This window comes from Carassius gibelio, chromosome B14 (assembly GCF_023724105.1).
Source record: "Carassius gibelio isolate Cgi1373 ecotype wild population from Czech Republic chromosome B14, carGib1.2-hapl.c, whole genome shotgun sequence".
Lineage (NCBI taxonomy): Eukaryota > Metazoa > Chordata > Actinopteri > Cypriniformes > Cyprinidae > Carassius > Carassius gibelio.
The window spans coordinates 10,182,384-10,206,232 of NC_068409.1; the positions used below are offsets into that span (position 1 = coordinate 10,182,384).

General features: G+C 36.1%; 1 protein-coding gene across 3 annotated transcripts in view; it reads right to left on the reverse strand.

The window, feature by feature from the left end:
- Positions 1–23,849, reverse strand: part of LOC127971838 (Kv channel-interacting protein 1) — a 79,955-nt gene that overhangs the window by 26,909 nt on the left and 29,197 nt on the right. For 2 of the 3 annotated variants that reach the window (XR_008156933.1, XM_052575090.1), the window contains exon 1: positions 18,810–19,153. The exons of the other annotated variant lie outside the window; for it this stretch is intronic. Coding sequence is in view for 1 of the 2 variants with exons in the window: in XM_052575090.1 (XP_052431050.1) it covers positions 18,810–18,867 (58 nt within the window). In the remaining variant the exon portion in view is untranslated. Of the gene's footprint in view, positions 1–18,809; positions 19,154–23,849 lie in introns of those variants that run through there. 3 annotated transcript variants of the gene reach the window in all.

A 23,849-nucleotide genomic window follows, 5' to 3' on the forward strand; every position in this document is an offset into this window, starting at 1 on the left:
ACATATACATACATATATATACATATACATATATATACATATACATACATATATATACATATATATATATACATATATATACATATATATATATATACATATATATATACATATATATATATATATATATATATATATATACATATATACACACATATATTTATATACATATATGACGTCATATGCTAATTAGCATATTTATGACGTAAGTGCGTCATATTGTAGTGTCTCCGTATGCTGCAATTTAATTTAGCCATTTAATTTAATTCTCAATAAAACAGTTTTTATTACTATATTTTAATGTTTCGGTTGTAAGACAAAGGAACAAATATTACAATGATGGTCCATTACAAAGCGCGGTCCATTAAGACTACATAACCAGCTCTCAAACATTAATCTGCACTAATGAAATCAAATACAAATACGATAAAGTCAGTGATTGTGCTGTGATTGATGTCGGCTATACTTGCTTGTAAATAGTTAGAAGCAACAGAATATCTTTCTTTTTTTCTTTTTTTTTTACTGAAAGTGCTGTTCCTCTCTGCGCTCGCTGAACACAGCAGATAAAGAGAGAGAGGCTCGATAATGATTGTCCAAAAAGGCGCTAAATCTAGCGACTAAGCCGCCAAGTTAGCAACTCCACTGCCCAGCGGACCCGGCTTCAACCGTCTCGCAAGTGTTGATAGGCTATTTATCGTGAGGTGTAACCAATCAGATAGCGCCGTGGGCGGGACATTGAGCAAGTCTGTAGAGTGGTAAATACAGAGAGCCTGTGTGCCAGCCAAAGTAGCGCATTTTAAAATAAAATTGACTTTAATCAAACCACGGATCCATGATAAGTTGTGTGATCCGTCTCGCCAAAAGTGTAGTAGCACTGATCACTTTGAGGGGGGGATAAAAATAATTAAGCAGAGGCAGGGATACATTGACCAGTAAGGGGGAAATCCTACGCATCCCTCCTGGCAAATCACACTCTGCATATATATATATATATATACATACAGGTTTGTATCAACTTGAGGGTGATTAAAAGATTAAGATTGCTATTTTTAGGTGAATTACTTTTAATGTGGGAAGAATAAATCTGACTTGTTGATATAATTTTAAGAAATATCCCAAGGCTCATCAGCTCTGCAATCAGGACTAATCAGTACGCCAGCTGCAGAGGATCTGTGCTGACTATTTAGTCTCTCTGTTTTCTCCTTGTCTTTTGTCAGATCGTAGTTTGGATAACCGTTCTGTTCCCGCCTGTCCAGTTTCCTCGCTGCCTGTCCGTTTGTCCTGCACGTCTGCCCTCTCATCATCTTCATCTCCCTGATTACCACCGCCGTCAACTTCCTGATTGTCGTTTGTCTTCACTCACCTCCCAGGATATTCACGCCGGAATGGGCTGTACCACAGCGTCCCTGTGTCACTGAGTGTTGGCTTCTTCTGACTTTGTTTTCATCATCATCATCATCCCTGTTTCACATTTATTAATAAAACTCTCTTACTTGCTATTGAATCCATCTCATCATTTCATCACAGAACGATCTGACCACACACAATGGATTCAGCAAGCAACAGCGATCTCTGCGACCTTGTATTGATTACCGAGGGTTGAATAACATCACGGCAAAGAATACTTATCCTTTGCTGTTGATGTCTTCAGCTTTCGAAAGATTGCAGGGAGCATCCATCTCCACAAAATTTGATTTACGTAACGCATCATTTTGTTCGCATCAGGAGGGGGGATGAGTGCAAAACCGCATTTAATACCCCCAGAGGCCACTTTGAATACTTGGTTATGCCCTTCAGGCTATCCAACTCCCCAGCGGTTTTCCAGGCACTCGTCAAAGAGGTGTTGAGACACATGGTAGATCGGTTCATATATGTTTACCTGGATGACATATTGATTTTTTCTTCGTCTCTCCAGGAACACTTCAACATGTCAGACGAGTGCTTCAGAGGTTGCTAGAGAATGGGCTTTTTGTCAAGGCGGAGAAATTTGCTTTTCATGCACAGTCTGTTCCTTTCCTAGGTTACTTCATCTCTTCTGAGGGAGTGCATATGGACCCTGACAAGGTTAAGGCTGTGGTAGATTGGCCAAGTCCAGATTCCCGTAAGGCCCTACAGAGGTTTCTGGGGTTTGCCAACTTCTATTGACGTTTTATTTGCAATTTCAGCCAACTTGCCGTGCCTCTGACCGCTTTGACCTCCTCCAGAATTACGTTCAGGTGGTCCGATACAGCTGAGGCTGTATTCAACAAACTCAAAAGACGCTTCGTTTTGGGTCCCATCTTAGTCGCCCCTGATCCCTCACGTCAGTTCATGGTGGAGGTCGACACATCAGAGGTGGGGGTAGGTGCAGTTCTATCCCAATGTTCGTCCTCAGATGTCGAGATGCACCCTTGCGTGTTTTTGTCCCACCGGTTATCCCCTGCGGAATGTAATTATGATATTGGTAACAGAGAGTTGTTGGCCGTCAAGTTAGCGTTGGAGGAGTGGCGTCATTGGTTAGAAGGGTCGGGGGTACCTTTTATCATTTGGATCGATCATAAGAACCTTGAATATATTAGATCTGCTAAAAGACTCAACTCCAGGCAGACTTGGTGGGCACTTTATTTCGGACATTTTGACTTTTCTCTCTCGTACCACCCTGGGTCCAAGAACATCAAACCCTATGCTTTATCTCACATTTTTGATCCAACCGAACGCCCAGTTACTCCCTAGTGCATTTTGCCAGAGAAGATAGTTATCTCCACACTCACATGGGAGGTCGAATCGAAGGTCAAGTCGGCCTTGGAAGGGGTAACGCCTCCCCCCGGTTGCCCACTGAGCTGATTATTTGTTACCAGAAGAGTTACGGTCCGAGGTCATTCGATGGGGTCATTGCTCCAACATTGCTTGTCATCCAGGAGTAAATCGGAGTAGCTGGTTAGTTAAGCAATGATTCTGGTGGCCATTAATGGCCCTCTAATGGCATGACGGTTGTTTTAACCGTTGTGGACCGGTTCTCGAAGGCGGCACATTTGATTCCCTTGCTCAAATTACTTTAAGCCAAAGAGACTGCGGTGACTGTTGTAGACCACGTCTTTCGTTTACATGGCCTCCCTATGGACGTGGTCTCTGACAGGGGGTCCCAATTTGTGTCCAAATTTTGGAAATAGTTCTGTAAATTGTTAGGAGCTACAGTCAGTCTGTCTTTGGGTTACGATCCCCAGAGCAATGGTCAAACAGAGCGAGCCAACCAAAATTTGGAGAGAGTGTTGGAATGTTTGGTGTCCAAGAATCCTTCATCCTGGAGCCAACAACTTTCTATGGTTGAGTACGCACATAACTCGTCACCAGTGTCGTCCATGGGTCTCTCTCCACTAGGGTATAGTCTAGGGTACCAGCCACCTATTTTTCTGAGTCTGGATTCCGAAGTCACGGTACCCTCCATTCACGCCTTCGTCCAGAGGTGTCACCGCACTTGGACCAGAGCCCGTGAGACTCTGCTCCAGGTGGGTGCGCGCACTAAGGCTAAGACCGATCGCCACCAGTTAAAGCCTCCTGTATACATCGTGGGTCAAAGAGTGTGGCTTTCTACAAAAAATATTCCACTCCTCTCTGTATCTAATAAGTTAGGTCCCAAATTCATTGGCCCGTTTACTGTCACCAAGATCATTAGTCCAGTGACAGTCTGCCTCAAACTTCCTCCCAGGAGAATTCACCCTGCCTTTCATGTCTCCAAATTAAACCCGTCTTCCATTCTCCCCTTTAATCCCCTGGCCCCGGTTCCACCACCGCCGCAACTCGTAGATGGGGAACCTACGTATTTGTTCAATCGTATTCTGGACTTCGAGACGGAGGGGACGCTGATTCCAGTACCTGGTGGACTGGGAAAGTTACGGTCTGGAGGAGAGAAGTTGGGTTCCTGCTAGGGACATTTTGGATAACTCCCCTATTGATGATTACAATCAACAGGTAGGCTCGGCTGGGAGCGCCAGGAGGCGCACTTAGGGGGAGGGGTACTGTCACGGTTCATGAATTCACTGTCTCTCTCTCTCTTGTCTGTGTTTGTGTTGATGTGGGTGGAGCCGCCGATCACTGGGCTCATCAGCTCTGCAATCAGGACTAATCAGTACGCCAGCTGCAGAGGATCTGCGCTGACTATTTAGTCTCTCTGTTTTCTCCTTGTCTCTTGTCAGATCGTTGTTTGGATGTCCGTTCTGTTCCCGCCTGTCCAGTTTCCTCACTGCCTGTCCGTTTGTCCTGCACGTCTGCCCTCTCGTCATCCTCATCTTCCGGACAATCACCGCCGTCAACTTCCTGATTGTCGTTTGTCTTCACGCACCTCCCAGGATATTGACGCCGGACTGGGCTGTACCACAGCGTCACTGTGTCACTGAGTGTTGGCTTCCTCTGACTTTGTTTTCATCATCATCATCATCATCCCTGTTTCACATTTATTAATAAAACTCTCTTACTTGCTATTGAATCCATCTCATCATTTCATCACAGTAACCGGCAGTTCTTGATCAAAATAGCATCTAATGTATTTCAGATGTCATTGCATTGAAAATCTGACTATATTTAAGATAAGATAAGCCAAACCCTAAAAATAGTTTTTTTTAGGGATTTCTAAAAACAATTATTGTCAACAGTACCACTTTGACCCAAAATAGTTTAAGTATCCCTGAGATTATTATTTCAATAAAAATAGTTCAATAATTGAACTGTGTTAACTCTGATGTTGGTTAACACATACAGGTAAAACAAATACAATTGATTGTTTGTAGTCAGAAATTCTTTCTTTCTTTCAATTTTACATTTTTATGATTTATTTATCAGCTTTTCAGCAACTAACGAGTCCAACTTTGGCAAAACCAGACCTAGAAAAAAACTTATATAAACATTTACTTTATCAATCAATTATTTTAACATCCCAAAGAGGGAAGTTGTATCAGATGTACCTCACTAACTAGTAGAAATTTAAACAAAAGATGCACATCCAGGCACATTAAGCATAAAAACAGCGTAAAAATAAAATAAAATAAAAATCAACTCTTAGCAACACACAGAGAAGAGTTTAGAGTTGCTGCAGTTCTCCATCAGTGTCCAAACCACACTGGAGGAGGCAGACAGAGGACGAGAAGAGAAAAATACTCATATGATCCCAGCGGTCAACCAGATATCTGGAACGCAAGGTGACTGATGCCAATATACTATAACATACAGAAAACTGCTCTATAATGTTGAAAACGATCCACTGACAGGCCCAGGAAACCAACTGCACAAAACTGATGCTGATCATCTCAAATTATTCAAGTGCCACCTGAATTAATCAGCCCATCTGATATATGCAGACACATTCTTACAGTGTTTTTAACACAAAGAGAATCTTCCAGAAGGGTGATTCAACAAACAACAAGAGCAAATGAACAGTGTGTGTGTGTGTGTGTGTGTGTGTGTGTGTGTGTGCGTGGCATTAAGACATAACTGCAGGCAGTGTGGGTATTCAATTCAAGACATCTGAAATATTCACTAAGGGAAAACCCCCAGCCGCAGGTCTAACACAGACACACACCCACACACACACACACACTGTAAGAAATGAAACACATGCTGAATAAACTCAAAAACTAAATCTAAGATAAATATTATATACATCATATTTATATGATTTTATACTACAAATACATGATATATAGAGTATAATATATGCTCTATTTATTTAATATTGTAGTAAAGTGATCTAACTGTGAAGTGTTGATCAGTTGATAAGAATTCAATCAATAGTGTTCAGCTATTCTGAAGACGCGTCTGTCAGATCAATATCTCACTCTCTGCTTCCCGTCTGAACCGATCGCAGCACACATCAATCAAATCTGTTGATACATGGAAAAAAACCTGTCATTTACATTCTGTCCATACTATCATACTGCTGCGGTTTAATTTCTGCCCGTCCTGAATTTAATCAAGACTGTAGTGGATTTTAATTTGAATCTAATTACTGATCAACGGCAGTGAAAAAAAAATATATATATATACATATATATATATATATATATATATATATATATATATATATATATATATATATATATATATATATATATATATATATATATAAACTTTCTGGCTTGTGTCCCTGAACAAATTCAAAAATTTCCAACTGAAATAGCCTAAATAAAACAAGAGAGTCTAACAAACGCACAAATAAGTACATTCAAAATCATGAAAATTGGTATCTAACAAAAAATAACAGTGAGTGGCTAACGTTACACTTACAGTACTTCAAAATTATTCAAATACAACATTAATATGATTTTCCCTTAAAATGTTTCACTTAAATTTGCTTTCCACTACATTTCAAACTAATATGTTATTTTACAGCTCATCAAGCTGTCAATACAATTTAGTTTCCCACTTATAAATACATTTTCATTTGGTCATTCGTGTACCTTAAAATCATAATCAGTATTTCTGACTTGATTGATGGCACATTATTCCAGCCTGAAACCAGACAGTTTTGAAATATATCTTCCTATTTTTGTGCAACATGCTTCAGACGGCCCATTAGCAGTTATTAATTAATAAACGGAGTCACTGGCAAACCTGCGGCTCAAGAACTCATTAATTTACAGGCCTAGACTAAGATTTCACACCAAAGAACAAGAGAGGAAAGCGAACGAGTGTGATCTTAACAGGGTTCATCATTTATGGATCACTGTATATAGGTAACTTCATATCCTGATGCCCTGCCCAATTTTGCTCCACTGAAGCTGCTTATTATGAATAAAAGTAATGTGTCACTCCAGCTCTTAGATATGCAAATGATCAGTTTTCGATTGGTTTGTTTGTTTGTGATTTAATGCCATGCTTATTTTAAGATTTTTGCAAAGGTGAAGCATTGAATTATTTAGGACAATTACATTTATTTTATTTATACTACTAAGTTTTAAGTTTTAAAGAGGTCATGAACTGAGAAATTACATTTTCCTTGATGTTTGATGATGTTTGACAGCTTTTATTTAAATCAGAAAATGACTTGTTCCATAAACTGTGAACAATAATAATAATAATGGACAACATCTATACTTCCTTCCACTATTGAAAATTACAGCTGCGTATCAAACTGTCGCAGATCCATTCGCAAACACACAATCATGACATCATATCTCGTTTTTATAGCATCAAATAAATAACTAAAAGCAAACTTGAAAAATTTAACATGTAAGTGTGACAAGAACCACCTAAAACAACAAAACCATCTTTGCAATAAATCTATTTGAAGTGTTATTTGTTTATTTAGTCTGGCTCATGTCCCTTTTGTTTACATGGAGAGGGCGGGGTTTATGACCTGTACTGCATCCAGACACTAGATGGTGATTCAAGTATTCTGGCTTCTCTTCTGAGGTCGTGTGAAGCATACTTGCTTGTTTCAGAGTTTGTCACATTATGATGTAATAGTGCAACGAAAGCCCGCCTCTGAAGAATCAGGTCGATACCTACTTCTACATCATCACATCTTTGGCCCCGCCCACTGGAGTGTCAGTGAAATGGGAGGGGAGAAAACAGCTTTAGGATCACTGGACTATAAATAATATTACATTCCAAAGGATCTTACTCCTTTTATTTTTAACTATTCTGGATGTTTAAGCAGCACATCAATTGTTTGTTCAGTACATTTCACTGTGGATTCTTGGGTAAATTAATTGCCACTTTGGCGCATGCTTTGCAAACAGGCTTTTACTGTAAGATATTGACCAAACAGCAATGCCACAAGAAATCAGCTCTCTGACAAAAATTAAATGAATAAATAAATAAATAGAAATTCCAATATTACTTATAATATTTTTTTATTATTTTAAATTTATGCTTTTAACAGACCCTTTTATCCAAAGGGACTCACAGTGCATTTATGCTATCAATTTTTACTTCTCATGTGTTCCCGGGGAATCGAACCCCCAACCTTGCACTTGCTTGCTTGCTAACGCAATGCGTTACCAGTTGAGCTACAGGAACACTATTAGATTATTTTATTATTATACGATATTATTAATTATCACAATATTAAAATACTAAAATATTAAAATCAAATATTAAATAATATATTGCATAAATTATATATAAAATAAATTTTAATGGCAATTAAGCACATATCCCCTAAAATCCCTTTTACCCTAAATAAATTATAAATAAACAATTAAATATGTAAACAACCAGTTTTGGATTTGCTTTTTTTTTTTAAGACATGACAGATTCTATAGTTTCATGGAGAAAGCTATACTAATTAAAATGTTTAAAAATGTATTATTAAAATATCAATTAAAAATGGAAAATTAAAATAAAATGCAACAATTTAAAATTCAGAGAATAATTTACAAAAAAATGTAGAAAAATGTTCACCTAAAAGAAATCTGAGACTAAATGTGGTTTACTATTGTTTGATCTGTCTCTCAGCTTTTGGGACATGAGCGACGGGTCGGGACCTGAACACTCGCCAAACTGCCATCACCATGTTACCATGACAACAGCGCTTCCAAGGTAACAGGCGGGAACGGAGTGCATGTGTGAGCGGAGTGATAAATAACAGGAGCATGTTTTGAAAACATATGCATGGAGGACCTGACAACAAACACACACACACACACACACACATACACCAGACACTCTCTTTGCTTCTGCAACCTGTTAACTCACTTCACACTATAAATAATCCTCTCAAAGCCTCATGAGTCACATAATGCATGTGTTTGTGTGTGGGGGCTTTATTACAGAGCAGAAACACGCAGCTGTGACGCTGTTGTCAGTCAAACGTCACTTGTTGCACAGTTTTGCGAGGGTGTGTGTGAGTCATCTAATTGCTGAAAACACTCACACACATGCAACCATCCATGCAACTCAAGAATGCATTGGCAAACACACACATTTGTGCATGTTATTCAAGCATGCATTCAGTCTGAGTCTGATCTAGCTCAAGCTCTCAGTCCAGACTGACAGACAGAGCTGATGTCTTACCACTTGACGGTCGGCGCTGTCTCGTCTGCAAGGTCAATGTGCCAACAACCGCCCCCATGCTGTCACCGTGGAAACAAGCGTGTGTGTGTGTGTGTGTGTGTGTCTGTCTATCACGTGTGTTTTCCTCTCACTTGCTCACTCTCTTTCTCTGTCCAACCTTCATTCTGTCTTCTGTGATTCTAACTCTTCTGCCTCCAACTGCTCTCTTTCTGCCTACTTTTACCCCTCCCTCTCTCTCTCTCTTTATCTCTCTCTCTCAAACACACACACACACACACACTTGTTCATCTTTTTTCTCTCCGAGTGAGTCTCACAGAAACATGTCTGGGTCATATTTACAGCCGACAATCTTTTATGAGATTTTTATTTTATTTATTTATTTAACTAAAAGGTATGATGTGATATTTTATAAAATGAAGCATTTAAACTCTCTGGGACAATTCATTATTTAGATCTTGAAAGATTTTTTTTTGTCAGGTGTTTTTTAATGACAACAAAGGACACTGCCCCAAAAGTTTTTTTTTTTTTTTTTTTTTTTTTTTTTTTTTTTTATTTTAATGAAAATTAAGAAGATTTATCCTAAAATTCCCAATACAGTAAAATGAATGGATTTTTAACAATATTTTTTATATCAATGACAACTTAGAATCAAAAAAATATGTTTGACATTTTAATTACAAATTCATTCTTCTTAAAATTCCTATTACAATAAAGAAATATAATTACATTAATTAATTAGTAAAGATTTGACACAATGATAATTTAGATAATTTAGTACAAGAAATATTTGTGAATTAAAAAAAATACATATATTTAAATAATAAATAACTTTTAAATTCCCCTAAAATTACTATTACAATAAATAAAATTTTATATATACAGTGTGTATTATTTTAACTAAAAATTTTAATTTCAAAATATTCATACATCATTGTAGAAGTTTCAACTCAAATTCAAATGACAATAATGTGAATAGCATTGTGATTTATAAAATAAAAATGTTACAATGTAAAAGTAAATTCATAATCAAAAATATATTTAATTTTCTTTATGAAATTATTTAAAAGTTATTTATTTATTTATTTATTTATTTTACTTGATTTTGGAGTAAATGTGATTTGGCTATTTTTCTCACACTTTGAAGGCTTCTTCAACAGGTCCTCAGCATTAAACAAATAGTTCACCCAAAAGTGTAAATTTGCTGAAAATAAAAAAAACTTTTGGAGACATTTACCATTACATCACTTTCTCACCAGTGGATCCTCTGCAGTGAATGGGTGCCGTCAGAATGAGAGACCAAACAGTAACATCATTCATCCGGCTCCCATTCACTGCAGAGGATATATTGGTGAGCAAGCAAATCTGTTCCCATGAAATAACAAACTCATCTATATCTTGGATTACCTAATAAATACTCATTTTTGGGTGAACTGTTCCTTCAATCTTTAGGTCAAAAACTCAATGCAGCATAGCATAATCATTCATGAACCATTAAAACTCAACATTACAGGAAAGATTCCACCAAGATGTTGGATGACCTGAGACAAATATTGATTACAAATACACATTCGATACACATTCTGTTGCTGTTAATGTGTTCTAGATCAGTAGCCAGTTAAAGGGTAAGGAGATACCAGATGTGTTTTCTTATGACTGATCATTTGTTGAGGAAACGTCTGGCATGAACGTCAGTGTAAATGTTAGGAGCGGCACCTTCCTGCTGATACATTAGCATTCCATGGACTTGAAATGACACCGTCATTAGTTATTATATAATTACCCAAAGCTGCTCTTGTTTCATCATGAGGTCAAAGCACAGGACTAATAAAGATTATATACACATTACATACATCTGCTTCTATATAACAAGTCTGAACCCAAGCAGAGGGTGGATGAAGAATTTTATTGGGATGTGTTCGAATACCAATTTCAATCAATGCATACCATTTCATACACTATTATTAAACATGATTATGCAGTATATAAAGACTTGCACACTTCTGAGATTTCTGAGAGTCTTTAAAATAAACCCTGATAAAGTAATCCACTAAGCATCGTTCAGCGCTAACAACCTGCTCATTACACAGACCTGGATCACAAAACAGAGGCGAGCGGGACATTTCTGACCACACGAGCAGCAGGAATCCGGCAATTACCACATTTCCCACCAACAGCTCACACCTTTTTTCTTCACTCCCATACACTCTCATAACGCAGTAACAGCAAAGACTGCTAATGTTGCTCAATATATTGTGTGACCCGATCAATTAGCTACGTTTCTGGATCATTGGCCTACTAGTGAAAAACCTGTATTTGTGCAAGCTTTACTGTTTACTTAAAAATAATTAAATTATATATATAAATGAAATAATGACATAAAATGTATTAAAATTAACATAATTTTAAATCAATTAATAATAAACATAATAATTTGAACTATTTGAACAAACTATTTTAAATTTAATTAAATAAAAATAAATTAAATTCTTTTAAATAAAACAAAATATTAATAATACAACAAACTAAATATTGAGTTAAAATTCTTTGTGAGGAAAATTTTTTTTTTTAGGGATAAAAATCCAAAACTTAAGGACAAACTTAAATTCAATTAATATTTTTTTACTTCAATAACCAACACTCAATAAATTGTTTTTATTGCTTTCTAAATTATACAATTTCTATTTGTTGTTGAACTAAAATAATTTAGAGTCATACAAAAAAAATTTAGTCTTACTTAAAAATAAAGAATCTTTATTTAAAAATAAATTTCAATTAAATTCAAACTAATTAAAAATGACAGTAAAAATGAACATTTAAATAATCTGAATTAATTTAAATAAATTACAGTAAATGTATGCATTTATTAAAATTTGAAATATTGAGTAAATTATTTTACGAGGGAAAAAATCTGGGATGATACATGACACATGAAACTCGCACAGCTACAAAGAAAATCTTATGCCTTGAAAAACAAATATTTAACCACAGAATCGACTAATGAGAATCAAGCATTCCCAGAGAGGCATACTGTATAATTTTTTTTTTAAATAATTGAAACTGTAGTTAAGAAACCAGATGGATTTTCAAGGGATGGACGTTTGTTCACAAGGATTTATGCAACATGATCCATCGACTGAGAGGTGAAGCTTCATGAAAAGATGATTCAAAACTTCAAACGAACAAATCTGAATGAAACACTTCCACTGCAGAAGGAAATCATGATTTGGATTTATTAAATCATGCATTGAAGTAATCAGGACATAGATATCTCCCCCGTCCCTGCAGTTTCTCTCCTTCTCTTACATTCAACAGAAAAAGAAAGAAATATGTTTGTCTCCAGACATGCTCTGAGTGTTTGATGTTTTACACCCAGCAGCGGTTTAATAAAGACGGAAACGGAGATGGAAATGCAAGATGAGGGATGAGAGAGAGAGGAATGACCCAAATAACGTCCCCCCATCCCAGTGGAAGGGGAATTGGCTATAGAGTGATATTACAAGGTCGCTGACAGAAAGGAGGAGAAAAGGCAGGACGTGTTTTGATCGAAAGGTTGTTGATGTCAGTCAAACAGATTGAAGGAAACAATGCGTGTTGGAGAACATGAATAGAAACATTACTTGTGTATAGCAGGTGAGGCATGTGCTCTGACATGCCTTGAAGAAACAGTTAACTTAAAACTGAAAATGCAATCGCCCTCATGTTGTTCCATATTGTATGTTTCTTCTATGAAACAAAAGATACTGTATTTTGAAAAACACTGTGTTCAAACAATACTGGACTCCACTGACTGTCAATAGTCTGTCTTCTGCAGAAAGTATACAGGTTTGGAACAAAATTAAATCACTTCATTTCGGTGGACTATCCCTAAATGGTGATCATTTTTCCCAATCAGAGCAGAAACTATTATTATTTTAAACAAACATCGTCATTACATCGTAAAATGTAATTAAATACTCAAAATAAGAATAGATTTAGTAAATAAAATATATAGTTAAAAAATACATAATCAATTGCTATTTTTTGGGGGGGGAGCATTCGCCCAACAGCCCGGTTACCTCACACAGGCTCATATAATGTGTTGATTAAGCCATTATTAGGGTTTTGTCCATAAAATGCTTGGACAGAAATACTTAATTATACCATCGACTGTAAATAATTACAGATTGAAAAGTATTTTGCCAGTTTTTTAAAGGCATTTAATATAATCATGAGTTCTAATAATAAAATCAATAAAATTTAATTCAAAATTAAATACATTTAAAAAAATTAATTGAATTATATTTAAAATGTAATAATAATAATATAAATGTTAATAATATTTTGTATTCATTTAATTTTAACAGCAGCAGCAATTACATTTAAAATGAAACTATTTAAACAATTACAAATTATTATTTTATAAATACAAAAAATTTATATATGATTATATTTAAATGTAATAATCTTGTTATTATTGTATTAACATCAATTATTGCATTCAAATAATAAGTAAATATTATTAATAATTTAAATGTCCATTGATTTTTTCTCATTAATGAACAACAATAGCATCGATTACCTATAATAATAAATAATTATATATAAGAATAAATATTGCATTTAAATGTATTGAATTTTTATTATTAACAGACATTTTTATTCATTTAAACTTAATATAATAATAATAATAGTAATATTTTTTTTTATATAATATTAGTACTACTATTAATATAACTATTAGAACAACTAATAACAGAATCCAACTCATCACAAAACAGAATTCAAGAAAAACTTTTCCCGTGAAAAAAAGAATAAATTTTAGTCATTAAACTCAGGTGAATTGAGTTGTAATCTGGTTCGAGACATTAATCACTTCTCTCTCTCTGCTCCCATGGCTCATAAAAGTGCCAAATGGCTGACATTAAAATCTGATAAAAAGCAGAACGTCTGAATTTTTTCCACGACTCTTCTAATAAAGACCTCACTAAGGCCAGCCTAACTACTCTGATATGCTTGGCGTCTCGCTTTGCTCATACTGACATATTACAAATAACAATTAGCCCGTGATATTCATTTTCCACAGCTGAAGTCACACAGCGCTGGCGGCCGGCCACAGACTGATGCCAACATCTCACATCTCACATCTCCTCCTGCTTCACTGCTCCTCTGCTCTGGGCATTTCCTCCAGCCGGAATAAAGCAGATCCCAAACTCTGCATTTGCATACAAGAAAAGTAACATATACCGTGGTATTAACATAAACATGCAGCATGGAGATTCTGGGCATGTGCAAAAGTAGTATTATGGTGTTTTTTGCATGCAAATACTAGAATAAATGTACATGGTAATCATTCCCTATAGTACACTCACTGTATAAAATGTATGTGAAATTTACTAGCAATTACAATAATTATTTTTCAAGGAAATTAAATTGTAAACAAAAAAATAATTTTAAAGCAGGTTTTTAGATACATAATAATATAAAATAATAATAATAACAACAATAATAGTATAAAATATAAAAAAGAATACATTTTATTATTTAAATGCATTTTTGTTGTTTTTATTTTATTTGAAATAGTATTATGACTACTACTACTACTAAAAAAAAGAATTACACTTAAAATGATCAGAATTATTATTATTTTCATTATTATTATTATTATTATTGATAATACAATATTATTGATCAACATTCCCTGTAAAATGATAAATAACAGTATGAAGTATAGTAGATATAAAACACCATTCCAGTCTTTCCACTTCAATGTGTTATTTGCCATTTCTTAGAAATTATTTGTGAACTCAGAAACAATTTTCATAAAGAATTTGCTAGTAAAGTAAATCCACGTCTACTTTTTTAGTGTACATATCAAAATGACATTTTAGCACAGTGCTTTTATGTTATGAAGCTGATTTATAAGTTTAAAGCCCTGTAAGCGCTGATATTAATGTGGTACGAGGTGACATTTGTATTGTTGCGAGGCAGAGAAATGGAAACGCAGAAACGCATGAGAAAGAAAGAAAGCGGATGTGTAGTTCTGTCTCCTCATCACCCACTGGTTTCATTTTTTCTTGGTAACCTGACCTGATTTCCCTCTCTCTCTCTCTCTCTCTCTCTGTGGAGGTCTCAGTGAAGAGCCGCACGTCTTTATGTAATGAATGAATCATCTGTAATGTCTGCTGTTCCAGGGCCATTTCAACTCATACAGCTGGAAGACTGAGCGAGAGAGAGACATTGAGAGAATTCAGAGACATTTAATCTGCCCACAACCTGTTTGTTCAACAGGCCGTGAAACAGCCGTGTAATATACACAGCTCCTGTGTGTTTTTCAGATGTTCACCGCTCGCTCTGGACAGAAGCATCTAGAACAGAAACACAGACTGTTTTCTACAACATCAGATTTTTTAAAACACTCAAACTGTATTAAAGATTTTAATAAAGAGCTTAATATCCTTCTAGATTGGTTCTTAAAGGTGCTGTAGGGAACTTTTGTAAAAAAATATTTTGTACATATTTGTTAAACCTGTCATTATGTCCTGACAGTAGAATATGAGACAGATAATCTGTGAAAAAATCAAGCTCCTCTGGCTCCTCCCAGTGTCCTATTGCCATTTGCAGAAACTCCATCGCTCCCGGTAAGAAACAACCAATCAGAGCTGCGGCCCGTAACTTTGTTTGTGTTCAAAATGTAGAAAAATGTATATAATAAGCGAGTACACCATGAATCTATTTTAGATTGCTTCGGGGGTACCGCGGCGGAGTAACCCAGTACCTTTGTGATTCTTCATAGACATAAACAGAGAGAAGTAGTTCCGGCTACGATGTTCTTCCGCCAGATGCAAGCAGTTCTGTTTATTAACCGCTAGAGCATCAAAAGTTCCCTACCGCAGCTTTAAAGGAACTTTTACAAAGCTCTCTAAATCCAATCTAAAAGCAGATGTTCTGTGTAACAGGAAAAAAAAACATGTCACTCATTTAAATAATCCCATTCTTAAGTCATTAATTCTAATTACTGAAGGTCAAACAATAGTTACTATAATTTAGTTGAAAACACATAATGTTGCATTTTGTAATAAAGTCCTCATCCAACTGTTGTTTTACCTGCCAAAATACATTTTGACTTTAATTTAGCATTTGGCAGGTGTTCATTTTGGCCTTCGGGCATCTATTTCAGACACCGATCTGCTGATACACTGAGATGAGATTGTCAGAGCTGGTGTTTTGCTCCAGTGGGAGTGAAAATACAGCAAAAATCTTATTAAAAATCATGTGTTACAGTGTTAATATCTGATGCTTCTCCACTACATTGATTTTTAACCATTCGCATTATGTTACATCCACACCACAGACAGAGCTTGCTAGAAACTGATTCAGTACTTGTAATTACAAAATACTTGTAACTAGAGCTATTTAAAAATTATTAGTTAGTTATATTTTATTCATACAATAGCAATAAATTATTCATCATTTCAATTTAACATATTTTTTCTCTTATAAGTTAACATTGCATCAGTTACTGATAAACACTTTTCATTTGAATTATTTTTTATTCGTGATAACAAACACTGAACCTGCCTATCCAGTCTCTGAAATGTTTCATGTTATTTTCTATTGTTGTGGACAGAAGTATAGCTCAAAATTCATCACGTTGCAATGTTGCCAAGTACAACATTCGCATTATTCAAGCAAAGTGAAATATTAGGAAATATTATATTCCTTTGTTGGTTTAATTATAGACGCATCAGAGGGCTAAAGCAAACGCAGCGAAGTGCCTTTGTCTGTGTGGATTGAAGATAAGAAGTAGCCCACACACACACACACACACGCACACACACACGCACACGCACACACACACACACTGTAGCTCACTGAAATACTTCCACTCTATTTAAAGGAATGTGAACAAACGGATCCAATCTCCCATGAAGCCCTGGGCCAGAAGTGCTTCATTAGTATGATTTACACAGACAGATAGTAATCTAGAATTTACTTATTCATGAAAGCTAATTCAGCCATTAGTTATTAGTAGAGGAGACCTGTAACCCCACAGCACAGACCTCTGTGAGTCTGGATACCGATACAAAAGCACAGCAGCTAGTGATCTGAATGCTAATGCGGTCCTGGACACAAACTGCTAGTTAACACACTTAGTGACCAACAGATCACATTATACAAGCAAAGAGACCATACCTGAAACGTTCAGGACATATAGATATGATATGGTCAATGGGTGGGGGTGAGGACTGACTTTACCTGTTCATACAGACATTATTCAGCCAGATTCAGTCTGCGATTGTATGTAAAAGACCATTTAAAAGGTCACAACTGACAATTACGGTTTTCAATCCCAAACTCTGAAATAAGTGCAGCAGACTATGAACTATTATATCAGAACAAAACATTACATCTGACCTTTCGATGTTTGTTTTACTCTTTTAGCTCCGCTATTTGCTGTGTGAAATGTGTATGGTCTTTTTTCATTCAACAGTGGATAGAAACGCAAGGATCTATTATGTTTAAAATTATGACTAATGACTTGAAGTATTGAAGTATTGCCATACTTATGATGTCTGCATTAAAAGCCATTACAATTTTAGGTAACATAATCCGACTACTCTTAGTCTACTTTTGACCTAACTCGTTAATCGCATTGATTTAAATAGGATAATTTTGTACCACATTGATATAAAAATACAAAGAGAAAGAAAATATAAACCATTCGTTGGAATTATCGTCATAAAGCACATTACACTTTATATTGTGTACCAAACTGGGGTTCATAAAATCCGAAACGTAATCCAGATTATATGTAATCAGACACTACCCAGATCTGTGTCCCGCTGTGAATGGCCTGCCCCTAAACCCAGCCGTCACACAAACCGAACATACTTCCTGATTGTCATAAAGCCACACACAGAGAAGCTGATTTAATGCTAGAGTGAATACCATAACCTTTTATAGACCGCCAGGCTCATTGTGTATTTACACAACGTCTCATCCGGGAACATCGAGAGAAAGCGCGAAGAGAGAGAGATCTGTGAGTGAACGCCGCTCACACACATACGATAGGATCTGCCTTTGTTTTACCTGAAGAGACACAAACACACTCCTACGAGCTAAACACATAAAAGCATTTCTGGCTCTTTCAGATTTGTTTATAAAGGTCAATGCACTTAGTGTACTAAGGGAACGTCATATTCTAGAGCATTTCATTAAACCAGCGACATTGCATACAGCATACGACAAATGCTTATTAGTGCAGTTTGACTTGTTGAGCATCACTCTCAACCTTAGTGATCTGATCAAATCTCTACAAAACTATAAAGAAAGGATTTTTCGAAGTTGTAAGTAAAACATTGTTGGAGTACATTATACAAGAAAATAGCATTTCTTTCTTTCTTCTTCAAAATGTATTTCAGCCAGTACCTTACTGTTTCTTTATGATTAAATGTGAAATTTACTTTAATTTAGTGCCGATTGTTTAGACACCATATTTTTCTTCAATCCGAGTGATCAAGCGCACCATTTTCATCCGCTGGACCAAAAAACAGGCAAAAAAATAAATAAAAAATTACACATGGAAAGCAAAACCTAAGTCATATCTACAGTCCAGAAGATCACAGAGATGCTTTTCACTGCAGACAATAAACAACCACCTAGCAACCACAGAGAAACCCCTAGCAACTGCATAGGAACATGCTAAAAAACCCTGAAAACATTTAGGAACCACTTAACAATGCAAGTTTTCCCTGTGCAAAATAAAACAAATTTTCTCCAGAAAAATAATAAATAAATAAATCTAGCTGTTTCATTCATAAAACGCAGAGACATGCTCTTACCTGGGTGATAGTCCACCTGTTTGCCCTGCATGGAGAACGCTCCCATGACGAGACCCATAACTGCTGTCCTCCGTTACGCACCTGTAGCATGAGACAGCTCCGCGGTCAGATGAGAGCGAAACGTGCGTTTGAGTTCAGCGTGTGTGTGTCTGCACTTAAATTGTAGCTCCTTCCTCTCTCTATCCCCCTTCATCAATGCATATTAATCTTTCTCTCTTTCTGTCCAAATCTCTCTCTCTCTCTCTCTCTGTCTCTCGTCCTCCCACCCTGGAGACAAATATAAAGAGAGCGAGAGAGAGTTAATGCCAAAAAGGAAGAGGATGACAACCAGGGAATGAGAAAAACCTCAGGAGACAGAAACACTCTGGCAGAGGAATAAAGAACAGAGGAAGTGAGCGAGCGATCCTGGTGTGTGTGTGTGTGTGTGTCGTCATCTGAAAGCAGAAACGGCAGCCCAACCTTCTAGATAAAATTGAAAACACTTCAGAAAATCCATCTCTCATTATCCACTCATTTCACAGGGCTCAACACGAAGCTTTACCAGCAATTTGCTTTTTTAAGGCAAGACAGCAAAGGTGAAAAGGGTAAATATGACAACCGGTATTTGATTGATTAATCACAGTGCATTAAGATAATTGGAATGCATTACAGGTTTTATGAAATGGATGTTAAAATATGCAGATTTTTAAATTAAATATGCACACATTTGCATACATTTCCAAAACAGAAATTTGATATGATTGGTTTTGTTGACATATATTTACAAAGGGGATGTAGAATTTATTTTTATCACTCCATAAATCAGAAAATACCATCTTTTGGAATAAAATTATATATGAACAAGCACTTCTGTAAAAACTAGCAAATAGATAGGAAGGTTTTTTTTGTTGTTGTTGTTGTTGAGAAAATAGATATACATTGAAAGATGTATTATAATTTAAAAAGTACAGATGCAAATACTGTAGATAGGGTAATAAAACAAAGATGTTTACTGTTGGATGTTACATTTTATGAAAAGCCAAATATCCCCAAATCTTAGAATTAACCAGAGTATGAATTTTTTTTTTTTGCCTGCAGTATATTGCCTTAGTTGTCCACAAAAAAACTGCACGAAAATGCACAAATTTCTTTTTAATAAATGATTTTAAAAAATACCCATGATAATTTATTGATTTATCTTTATACTTCTTGAAACCATTTAAATTGTAGTTGCTTTTTTAAATAAAATAAAAACTTTCACCACCAGAGGACACTGTGTTTTTTGTGTGAGCACATGTGCTTGTTTGTGCAATGTGCTCTCTTTATTGTCCGACCCCGCCCATCTTGTTACCTCATTGGCCCTGTCCCAAATGGAACATTTGATGGGCTTTCGCAGTTTAGTGCAGAACGCGGCACGGTTCGCATGAAAAATCGCTAATGTAAACGCTGTCATCGGACCCGGGTGCGCACAGGGGTACCGAACCCGAGACTATCTGGAGAACGTGGTCTGAGTTTGGTTGCTCCCGAACTGTGGTGCGGTTCCCGTGAATGTGCAAGCAACACGCACTAGGGTGCGCACTTGTTCAGTCGATACATTGTTTCCTCAACACACGAGAGAGCCGAGGTTGATTCCACACACTTCTAAAAGTCAAAATTAAATTAATTAAAATAAAATAATTAAAATTATTTATTATGATGTGCATAATAGCACCAAAATAACAAAAAAATTACAACTCAAGTCGTGTTGTGTTCTCCATCGTTTTCTGTGTGTTTGCAGCCGTTTTGCGCCCTCGATCCACACTTCTGCCGAGCCCACACTGGGGCGAGCTCCCCAGCAGACTTCTACCCGACCGTCAAAGCAGCATTAAGTCATGAAAGTGCAGATTCAGAGGAAGATTGTGAGGGTTAAGGCTGCCATTTGGGAAAGGGCCATTATTAGGGGCTGTAAATCTTTGGTTAGAATTGATTCGATTCACGATTCATAGGTTTTTGATTCACCTCTAGAACGATTTTTGCAAATTCACAATGATCAGAAAGATCAAAAATTTTAAATTATTAAATTCAAATCGATTCACAATTAAATTCGATTCAATTGATGAATCGATTGAGCATTCTTCAAGTGCATTAACAGGATTATATAAATGCTTCCTCTAAATTCCTCTATTCTGGGAAAGGGGGCGGGGAGCAGCAGCTCATTTGCATTTAAAGAGACGTGCACGAAAACAGCGTCTTTCTGCTTCCACTCAAAATCGGCCATTTTAAAATAATTTATATTTTAAAATATGTGGGGTATTTTGAGCTGATACCTCACAGACACATTCTGGGGACATCTGAAACCTACATTTTGTAAAAAGGGGCATAATAGGCCTCCTTAAAAATGTGTAGATGTACTAATAAGTAGCAAGACTTCTACGTGTCACAAACACATCCGATTTAAATGTTGTCAAATCTAGTGACTGGTTCTTGTTCCTCAAAAATGCTGTTTGTACAGTAAACACAACATTGAGACTGACATCTCTGACACTGAGACTGAGGCCATTTTGTGCAATGTGCATCAAGCGATGCATGAAGGATCTGTCTAAGGCTGAGACAGAACAATAGGAACAAAGCATGAAAAAGATTGATTGCTTGACTGACTGAAGAAAACGGAGCTCAACTTAAAAAGACGACAACAATCTCAGACACTAATGCTACTGTCTACAGATCATCAGCACAGAAAGACTGTGGATAGAACAGTTTAAAATGAAAAACAAAATGATACACTTAAGAGCAGCTTGTCTGCTTTGCACAGCTCTATATATCCTTTAAATAGAGCATAATTAGTGGTGTTTAAGAGCATCAAACATCAACTATTGCTTCTACTCAAGGTTAGTGATTTAGACCAACCACAACTCAAACTGTATAACTCAATCTCATGTGCCTTGAAATGAGGTGTGTTATTACTTTCCTAAAGGATATTATTTTTTTCCCTTTGCATACAATGGTCTTTTGAAGAATCATATTCATGACAATACAATACTGTTTCTTATGAGTAGAGATGAGTAGAGATGAGGCTCTGTGACTCTACGATCATCTGTCGGACGTCTTATGGAATGAGGCAGATATGAGCTTTATTCTATGCCCTATAATATATATTTAATTCAAAATGAATCATTGATATTTTGGAAATGAATGTTTCAGAGGGACACAGTCTGTCCTGAGGGCTGCTGTGTGTGTGTGTGTGTGTGTGTGTGTGTGTGTGTGTGTGTGTGTGTGTGTGTGTGTCTTGTCAAGCTATGCTATGAATGTACCACACAACTTCACAAAACACATTCTCACACAAAATGCACCTACAAATGACACTACAGAGAATTTGTGGAAACTCAAATACGCATACAGTCTCATAATTCATCTCATCATATACAACAGTGGAGCTAAATTCAAACCCAGTTCTGTTCATGCACAGTTGAATTATTTAGAAGTGGCATTATATATGAACAAATATATGATTCACTAACAAACGTTTCTTTTAGTTAATGAAACCCATGAAGAGGGTTGATCAATTGATGTGGAAAGTGTCTGCTGTGTACAAACATCTGACAGTTTAACATACATTCTCAATCATAAACATCTAATAGACGTCTATCTAACATCTGATAGAAAATGTTCTATAGATGTATTAAAGATGAGCAAAATATGTCTAGCAGATGTGAATGCAGACTCAAATAGACGTCTCTGTGATGTACGTCTGCTATCAACGCTTACGAGGCCTAGGCTATACATTGTTGTGATCACAGTAGTCTGACTTGCAAACAAATAGCTCCTAGTTGGTTATTTTTGGTGAATCAAAATCATTAGCACAAGCAGTGTAGTCTGATTCTAGAATAAAAGACACTTATGTACAGAGCTCCACATATGGCATACAGGAAAAAAAAAATTGTAGGGCTAAATCGTGTGTATGATTTACTATTTCGTTCTCTCGATTTCTAAATTGTGCGCATGATTTACTTCTCCGTTCCCTCGATTTGCTAAATTGTGCACACAATTTATGAATCGAGAGAACAAATTAGTAAATTGTGTGCATGTTTTAGTACATCGAGGGAACGAATTAGTAAATCGTGCTCACAATTGGTTTACTTTTTCTTGCATGTCATGTGCAGGGTTCCATACTTTATGAACTCGCTATTTTAACGAATACTTGGAAAAGAAAAAGAAAATAGCGGTTTGAATCAACCTGACGAATCACTTGCTGAATTGAATCCATTGGACATGAGACTCAATCAACATCTGAATCACTTACTGAGCAGCAAGTAAATCATTATTTTGGGAAACACTGAAAACTTCTGCGACCCTAATGAAAATATATTGTAAAAAATATTGCCTCATCCAGATACCCACACTTGTAGTCTAGGCTACTTAAAGACTGTCCCAGTTCTTAAAAATGCCAAAGCGCAGTTCCCTTAATGCTCACTAAATCCACACTGTCTCTAATACCGCTCAGGAGCCCTATTCAAGGCTTCATGCATCGTGTTTTGGAATAAATCATGACTTTTTTTTTTTTACTTTTTGCCGAGATCTCGTGAGAAGTCACAAAAACCTTTCCAATGTAAGTGACATATTAATAATAATTAGATATTGCATATGATTCAGAAAAACAAAGTGTTGCACATTTTACTGGTGCAAAGATGAGAGTAGTGGTGATATTTATTTTGCACAAAATGTTATCCCTTAGACACACCACAAATTCAATTGTACCATGTTATAGGGACTACTGGACATATATTTAGAAGTCGATTTCAAAATGCAAAGTATTTATAATTTCAAAACAAAGCATGCATTTTTACAACCTTGTAAGTGTATCCCATCAGGTTATGAGCAGTTCTAGACACACTTGTGGTCTTCATCCACACTTGGGCCAAATACAGGAAATACGTCATATTTCAAGTGCAAAGACTGTAAGTGTGGGTATTTGGACAAGGCGTCTATCTAGATCCCATGAGAGGAAAATGTACACCCTCCCTGACAGCAAATTTTAATTAATCACATTAATGATGACAAATTAGAGTTTTAATTTCAAAGACA